The sequence below is a fragment of the Myotis brandtii genome, unplaced genomic scaffold (genome assembly GCF_000412655.1).
Source record: "Myotis brandtii unplaced genomic scaffold, ASM41265v1 scaffold103, whole genome shotgun sequence".
Taxonomy (NCBI): domain Eukaryota; kingdom Metazoa; phylum Chordata; class Mammalia; order Chiroptera; family Vespertilionidae; genus Myotis; species Myotis brandtii.
The window spans coordinates 2,880,822-2,889,943 of NW_005353460.1; the positions used below are offsets into that span (position 1 = coordinate 2,880,822).

Below are 9,122 nucleotides of genomic sequence, written 5' to 3' on the forward strand. Positions count from 1 at the left end.
ACCCACACTGGGGATATGCCCGCAACCAAGGTACATGCCCTTGACCAGAATCGAACCTGGGACCGTTCAGTCCGCAGGCCGACGCTCTATCCACTGAGCCAAACCGGTTAGGGCATCTTGGTTAAGGAAGATCCTAAGTGGGAAATCTCTCAGGAGGATCATTTTCTCTAACTGGGTGCAGGGCCAGGAGCTGAGAGTCTGAATTGCCCCCTGCTGCTGTGTAGAGTTTGGGAAACCTTATACTTTATGAAGGGCTTGTAGCTACAGTGGCTGCTGGCACCAGTGCTGGTGGAGGTAGCTGCAGCTGTTGCTTGGCATGGAGCAGGGTGTGTTCAGCTGCTGGCAGTGGGTGGGGGATAGTGGTTCAGCTTAGTTTTGCAAAAATCAAATGGTTACTGATGGAGATGTATGAATGGGAACTTAAAATGCATAAGCAAATACATAGAAGAGAATGGGATGCTTCTAAATATTTAATAGCACAGGATTAACAAAGGAATAGGACTGATTCTAGATTTCACTAGACTTTTAAGGGAAGAGAAGGGAGTATTTACTGAAAGAGAATATTGGGGGAGCTTCTGAGAAGACTATTGCTATGAAAGTAAATGGGAAAAAAAAGAAAAGAAAGTCCATGGGGCTGAGAGTTTGAACTAAAGATGATCAATAAGGTGAAATATTAAGGACAAAAATATGAAGAAATTAAGGTACTTTTGGGTAACTTTGAAAAATAAGTGAGATGTTCACAATTGAAGTCAAATGAATGTTGTTAATTGCATGAGTCAGCAGTTACAGATCATATACTTAAGTAATGCAGCTGAGAAAAGAAAGATAAGAAAGCTTCCATCAATTACTTATTAATTAATTAATTTATTCATTCATTTATTACATATTTAGACAAGTATTGGTATAAGCATTTGTGTACAAATTTTTTTTAGAAAACCTGTTTTCAATTTCTCATATATATGCTTAGAAATGAAATTTCTGGATCATTAGGATTATTCTACATTTAACTTTATGAAGAACCTCCAAACTGTTTTCCAAACCAGTTGCAGGTTTTCACATTCCTATCAGCAAGGTACAAGAGTTCCAAGTGCTCCAGATGGGGATGGGGCTTGGAGGACTGGGTGAAAAAGGGGAGGGATTAAGAAGTACAAGTTGGCATTTACAGAATATTCACAGGAATGTAGAGTACAGCATAGAAATTATAGTCAATGATATTGCAATAAGTATTTATGGTGCCAGGTGGGTACTGAAAATATCAAGGGAAACACATTGTAAATTATCTAATATGAAATAATATTAATGTAAACTGTAATTAAAAAATAAAATTTAAATAAAAAATAAGTAAATGAAATATATGTATTATGAATCATTTCATCTAGGTCATAGCTTGCCTTTTTATTTCCTCAATAATATCTTTTTAAAATTTAATACACCTTTTTTCCCCAGCATATTTAGCTTTAAGAGAAAAAGTGGAAAGCATAGAAAATTTCCCTGCATCCTCCCAAATTAGTTACCCTATTATTAACATCTTGGGTTAGAATGCTATTTGGGTTACCATTTATGAGCCAATATTAATATATTACTATTTATTAAATCTTACAGCTTACATTAGGATTTATTCTTTTTTTCTGTTTCTGTTTTGCTTGTTTATTTTATTTTTTTAGATTCAATTATTGATATATATTTATTGCCATTTTATTGTTCATATATTTATCGTTATCTTTTTTCTTCCTATTATTCTTGAAGAAGTATTACATTAAAGTATTACACTTCATAGCTTTTTTTTTTTGTCTAGGAAGCTACATGTCCTTCTATTTTTAAAGGTTCTTTCAAAATTATAGAATTCTTTATTATAGCAAGGTTTTTTTTTAGTGGGATTTATAGGCAGACAAGTGTTAAGAGGAAAAAATTATAGGTAGATCAAAAGGAAATGGGATATCTTGTAAATAATATTGGTTAATTGGATAAATCTCTACATTTCATAATGTCTAGAAAGTAAATATAAAACTACTTTATGTACAAACCATTCATGAATGTACCTTTATGTACTCCTGTTAGAGGCATTGCTTTTACCAAGGATATGCTGCAGAGATTCCAAATTCAGTCGTGACACTAAGCACCTGTTCTGGACTCAGGTAATGGCAACTTCCAGAGATGTGCATGATTGACAATCTTGTGTAACACTTTAATTTTTCCAAATTCCTTGAGTGATAAAGCAAAGAAAATATGGGCTTTGGTTGTGTTTCTTCTCATATGTTTTCTTTTCCTTGTCCTCCTCTTATATTTTCTATTTTTAAAAATAATTTTATTGATTTTTTTACAGAGAGGAAGGGAGAGGGATAGAGAGTTAGAAACATCAATGAGAGAGAAGCATCGATCAGCTGCCTCCTGCACACCCCCTACTGGGGATGTGCCTGCAACCAAGGTACATGCCCTTGGCCGGAATCGAACCTGGGACCCTTCAGTTCCCAGGCTGATGCTCTATCCAGTGAGCCAAACCAGCTAGGGCATTTTCTATTTTTTGTTGTCTCTATCTTAAGCATACGGCCATAAAATTTATTCAGAAAAAGTCTACTAGTACAAAGAATATTCATATGGATTAGCTCTACAAGAACCACAGAGACTTGTAGATGACATAATAGACAGATGGTATAAAATTAGGTCAAAAATTAATTTGCTTAAAATAGGATGATTCCTAGATTTAATTAGACCGTAAGAATAACTATCAAAATTTGTATAAAAGTTTTTATTTAGTATTGATTTAAATTTCTCAAAAGGAAAATCTATATTAATTACTTTTATGTCTTTTTATGTATTTAAATATTCAGGGGATTATTGCAGTTGGTGAATGTCAGTTACGGAATTGAACCATTGGAATCCACAGCTATGTTTGAGCATATGCTTTATCAAATAAAGAATAATAAAGCTGATTTTCTCCCCTTACAAGACAATTATACTATGATCCAATTGGGAGATCAGGCGTACAGGATTCTGGTGAAGTCAGAAGTAAGCCACCATATTCTGAAATTTTCATTTTGCTATGTTTGATAAACTTATTCTCATAGAAATTTGTTACATTTAGAAAACAAATTTAAACATATTAATTATATTTAAACCTTCTTTTATAATATACTTAATTATTTTATGAATATATGAATAAGAATATGTTTCGTCATATATAATTTGGAAGTATTCTTTTCCCCTAATTTCAAGTTATATATATGAAAGCATAGTATGCTAATTAGAACAGAAGTTCTTCCAGACTTCCTTCCGGGACATAGCCGGGTCTGCAGCAGCTGCGGGATCGAGCCAGGAATTCAGGCAGAGAGGGAGGGATTGAAGCTGCCGCAACTAGGAAGGCTTACTCTTGCAAGAATTTCATGCATCGGGCCTCTAATATATGTATACAGTTGCATTGTTATTGAATTTACATCCTACTAATGCAATGATACCAAGATTTGCTGATTATTATTTTGTCCATAGTTCCCTCTCCAATACATATTCTAACTTTGTATAAAAGTATTATTTTGTTAGAAAATTTAAAAGTAGAAAAATTCAAGATGTTGTCCCAAATATCATTATCTAAAGATAGTGTTCTTAGAATTTTGGAATACTTGGTCTAATTTTTACAATGTATCCTATCTAATAAAGAGGGAATATGCTAATTGTCCCTCAAGCCATTACAAAGATGGTGGTGGCCACAGCCAATAAGGAGGGAATATGCTAATTGACTGCCCTTCCCTCAAAGATGGTGGCACCCACAGACACAAGATGGCTGGCAGGGGAGGGCAGTTATGGGCGATTAGACCAGCAGGGGAGGGCAGTTAGGGGTGACCAGGCCAGCAGGAGAAGGCAGTTGGGTGCGACCAGGCTTGCAGGGGAGGGCATTTAGGGGCGATGGGGCCAGCCGGGGTGGGCAGTTGGGAGTGATCAGGCTGGCAGGGGAGCAGTTAGGCATGAATCAGGCTGGCAGGCAGAAGCGGTTAGGGGCAATCAGGCAGTCAGTCAGGTGAGCGGTTGGGAACCAGCAGTCCCGGATTATGAGAGGGATGTCAGGCCTAAACCAGCAGTCGGACATCCCCCGAGGGGTCCCAGATTGGAGAGGGTGCAGGCTGGTCTGAGGAACACCCGGTCAATGCACGATTTTCGTGCACCAGGCCTCTAGTCTTATAAATGTGGATTTATAGATTTATAAATTCTTTTTTAAACAAAAAATGATCTAACCATTCATGTTTCTTTGAAATTCTTTTTTTGCTCTTCAGAGGACAATGCATTCTTTCACTTATTAAATTACTAGTGCCCTGGTGCATGGATTCTAAACATTGAAAGGAAATTAATTACAAGGTGGTCAGCAGGGTGAGACTGGGTGAAACCAGCCGGACATGCCCTGGAGCCAACCTCCCCTTGTCCCTCCCTAGCCGGCCACACCTGGGGTGGCACCACGGATCGAAGGGCATCTTTGGAGTGAGTGGGGTACCTCTGGCAGGTTGGATCCCTCAGCCTGGCCTGCGGGGATGGGGCCAAAACGGGCTCTCCAACATCCCCAAGGGTCCTGGATTGCGAGATTGTGGTTCTCGGGTGACACACTCCAGAATCAGGCTCCCTCTTCTCTGGTTCTAGGGTGCGTCACCCAAGAACCACCTCTGCCAAGTCACAGCAGCTCCTGTGTTGAGTGTCTGCACCCTGGTGGTCAGTGCGCGTCATATGGACCAACCAACCGGCCAGTCAGGAAGTCACTTAGCTTTTTATATATAGAGATTTTACGTGTCTTATTTTAAGTAATATTGGTTAACATTGATTAACATATTATATATATGTAAAAATTGCCACTTAATTCTTGTTAAAATACAGCATGATCAAATGACTTTAGGAAACAATCTGGCACTTTTTTTTTTTCACAAGGAAACACAGACATGAAAATTTATTGCAGTCACTTAACACATTGGTGTTAATACTATTTCCCAACTAAAAAGAAAAAGGCATCTGGACTGTCTCCAGTTTGCCCTCACAGAAAAACCATAATCTACAGTATCAGAAACTAGTTGGTAAATTAAAATATTGTAACAACTTTTCAGAATCTTCTTTTTCATGATACTCATTAGAGCATCATCTCCATGTCAAAGGATTCACTCTGGGGCTGCTGAAACCTGGTTGAATGACCTCATCATTGTGTGAAGAACCTCTTGGGCCTCCTGGTTGTGTTGCTATACTCTTCCAGGGTGAGGGGGGGACAGGGTGTGAGGACTCCTGTGGCATTCAGTCTGAGGGAAGGGGCAGAGGAAGAGGCCTGCAGTCTGTCCCTTCCAGAGGGAGCACAGTGGCCAGAGACCCAGGGTGCCAGCAGCAGGGGCCCATAGGGTCAGCACATTGTGAGCCTCCAGAGGGCAAGGCATGGAGGGGCTCTCAGCCTTCACATGCTGAATCTTCTATCTCCACTGCTCCACCACCTCAGCCCCACCTTTGGCAGGGCATAGAAGGAGGGGGCCCCACCTGCTGGGGGCCCCAGCCTGTTGGGGGGCCCAGCCTGCTGGGAGCAGTGGCTACACCAGGCTGCTCAACTCACGCCCTGCTCCAGCAATCTGGCTCTTTCCTACCACTTTGCACCCCCACAATTACTATATGACTCAGGAATTCCATTTCTAAATACCAAGAAAAAGGAAAGAAAAAAATTGCACAAAGACCTGTACATTAATATTTATAGCAGCTTTATTTATAAAAGCTGAAATGGCTACAAATGATCAACAGGTAAATGTACAAGCAAGTTGCAACGGATATCTTCAATGGCACACTACTTAGGAAGATACTAATGAATTACTAATAATCACAAGACAGATGAATCCTGAATGAAAGAAACAAGATAGAAATGAGTACATGCCATATGATTTCATTTGTATGAAATTCTAGAATAGATCATTGTAACATATGTTGAAAAACAAACAGCAGATCATTGGTTTCCTTGAGCTGTGTGGCTATTGACTTGGAAGAGGGTAATGACAACATTCTTTGTCTTACTTATGGAAATGGTTACATGGCTGTATATATTAATACCAACAACGTAACTGTATACTTAAAATGGATGAATTTTATAGGGTTTAAGCCACAATGAAGTCAATATAAATACCTAAAAGTATAAAAATGATGAGAGGCAATGTTTGGGGGAAAGTTGATGGGACTTTGTTAGCTTGAAGGTTGGAGCAGGATTTTGGAGGAAGGTTTTGAGAGAAAGGAAACATGGCTTCTCCCTCATTGCAGCAACAATTTTTTTGAATATTCTAATTATAAAAAATATAAAGTAAAAGCTTCTGATTGGTGCCTAAAATATTTGTTTGGAATCTCACCTGCTTATTTAATTAATCGGCATCCATTCTTTTATTTTCCTATTATATGTATTTTTATGTGTCAACAAGAGGCCCGGTGCATGAAATTGTGCACTGGGGGGGAGGTTATCCCTCAGCCCGGCATGCACCCTCTCGCAGTCCGGAACCCCTCAGGTGATGACTACCTGCCGGCTTAGACCCGACAGTTGGAAATCCCTCTCGAAGTCAGAAACCCCTCGCTCCTTACTGCCTGCCTGCTTGCTGATCCTTACCACTATTGAGAAAGTTGGATTCCTTCCTCTGTGGTCATACAACTGTCACACACCAGGCAGTCACTCAGAAATAACTTGGCATCAATCAACTTATGGAATTCTCCCTTCTCTCCATTCTACTGAGCCACACTCCAGGCGTTGACTGTGGCATTCTCTTGGTTATTACTTTTTTTCCAAAACGTTACAAAGTTTATCCTATACTAATAAAAGACAAACATGCAAATTGACCGTACTTTTGCTACACCTCAAGCCATGCCCATCAGCCAATCAGAGCTACTATATGTAAATTAACCCAACCAAGATGGTGGCCGACAGCCACGGAGCTGGAGCGAGCAGGAGGCTTGCTTGCTCCAGTGATGGAGGAAGGCAAGGTTCCCCGCCTGTCGCGGCCCGTCTCTAAGCTCCACTGAAAGCAACAAAGTTTCAATTATAGAAGGTAAACAAACCCCAGATACCTGCTTTCAGCCAGCCGTGGCCACGGAGCTGGAGTGAGCAGGAGTGGGTTGTCCCTGGTGATGGAGGAAGCCAAGTTTTCCTCAGGCCTCCGCTAAAGGCAACAAAGTTTCAATTATAGAAGGTAAATAAATCCCAGAATATAAAAGAAAAAAAGGAGAGGCTGGGAGCTTACATCGCCAGGGTGCTTGGCCAGCCTGAAAACGGCCCTCAGCCCCTCACCCAGACTGGCCAAGCACCCCAGTAGGGCCCCCCCACCCTAAAGGGGGTGTGGCCAGCCTGAAAACAGCCATCAGCCCCTCACCCAGGCTGGCCAAACCTCCATGGGGTGAGGGTCCCCACTGGGGTGGACATCCTCCGAGGGGTCCCACACTGCAAGAGGGCATAGGCCGGGCTGAGGGACCCCCCCGAGTGCACAAATTTTTGTGCACCGGGCCTCTAGTATGAAGATAACATACAGAGATACAGCCTCCTTTGTAGGAACAGGGAAGGAAGGGTGGTTAAGTAAGGCACAGGGAGCTGCAGCAAGCACCAGCTGTGGGGAGGGCCAAAGGGGACAGGGAGAGGAAGTTGGCCCTGGGGCTGAGGCCCTAGAGACATTGCTCAGGAAGTAGGAATGTTCTCTGAGTGTCACGTTCTGAAGCTGAACTAATTGGTCAAGCTGAGGCAGAGGTGAGTGGCCATATCAGCCATTTTTGGTGCTGTTTACCCTTTCCCACCCCAGCTCTGTTGTAAAACCCAGAGCCCTGTATTTGCAAGGTCCCATCCAGAGCAGAGGCCCTGGAAGGGGGTGAGAGGAAGTGAGCAGGGCAAGTTTGAAAGTGGATATGCCTGTGTTCTGAGGATGGCTGGAGACAGTGGTGAGAGGTAGCAGGGGAAGGGCTCTCATACATACCCTTCAGGCCACAGGTGAAGGAGGTCAGGGGAGTAGGGTAGGGATGGGGCAACATGGCCCCAGCCTCTTAGGTATCCCTGTCTGTCCTCTGCAGTGTAAACGGAGGAAAGGGTTGCCTCTGAGAAGGGGTCAGGTCAGGCCAGGTGACCATCTTGAGTTCTGGCTGAGGTGATGGTCCTCACCTTGAGATGCCATCTAACTGGTGATGGCAGAGGGCCCAGTGCCTCCTCGCTTCTTGAAGAACATGTAGTCAATGAGGAATGTGGCTCCCAGCAGTACAGCCTTCACTCTCACGTCCAGATCCAGCGGGAACTGCAGGCCAAAGTCATCTGCATCCGTGAGGGCTTCTTGGAGCAGCCCTTCCCCCAGATCAGAGTCTGAGGGCTGGGAGGAGGGATCAAGAGGTCTGCATTTCAGCCGCTTGCCAGTCACCGCTCACCAGTCACCGCTGCCACTGATTGATCAGCTCCAGCTCCCTCAGTTCCCTAGCCTGGCATTCGGTTGACCTTTGGTTGTTTTGGATGTTATGGATCCTGGGTTTTTATATATGAGGATATTTATTTATCTATATCTCTGTGTGAACATATATAATGCACATAATTATAAACCATATAAGAATTTAAAAATGTTTTATTTATCTCATGTCCTCTGTTTCACAGAAAAAACCGGATATTGCACTATTAACAAGAACTCTGAAAATACAAATCATTATGGAAAAAGCCTTGGTATGCATTATTGATACATTTCATCATATCTTTGTTTTGTGTTTAAATTCAAAAGGAATAAGAAACATCCTTTCTTTGCAGTGCAGATATAATTTAAAGTGTTCAAAATGTGTATTTCAATACAGCAGGGCATAAATATATGTCAATTGCCTCTTCATTGAAATGCGCAGACCAGTATTTATGGTATTGATATCTAAATCAGTATGCAATTCCTGTAACACTGTGTAACTTTGTATGTGTGGGAGGCTTCTACTACACTATAATACATTGGATTATAACTAACTGCAGTTATTTCCAATCCACCCCAAATTGTGGTGGTGGTGAAATTTTCTTTCCTAAATTGATTTCCATTTTAAAACAAGTATTTCTTTTATTACTCAATTGGTGATTTCTGTTATTGAGTATTTTCTTTCATAAGATTATTTTATGCTTTATAAATACTTGTGATGCCTGGTGGAAG

General features: G+C 41.4%; 1 protein-coding gene across 1 annotated transcript in view; it reads left to right on the forward strand.

The window, feature by feature from the left end:
- LOC102252231 (disintegrin and metalloproteinase domain-containing protein 18) overlaps positions 1 to 9,122 on the forward strand; it is a 104,292-nt gene that overhangs the window by 19,836 nt on the left and 75,334 nt on the right. The window contains exons 3-5 of the mRNA XM_014536901.1: positions 2,059 to 2,135; positions 2,829 to 3,006; positions 8,597 to 8,662. Coding sequence (XP_014392387.1) covers positions 2,059 to 2,135; positions 2,829 to 3,006; positions 8,597 to 8,662 — 321 coding nt within the window. The remainder of the gene's footprint in view (positions 1 to 2,058; positions 2,136 to 2,828; positions 3,007 to 8,596; positions 8,663 to 9,122) is intronic.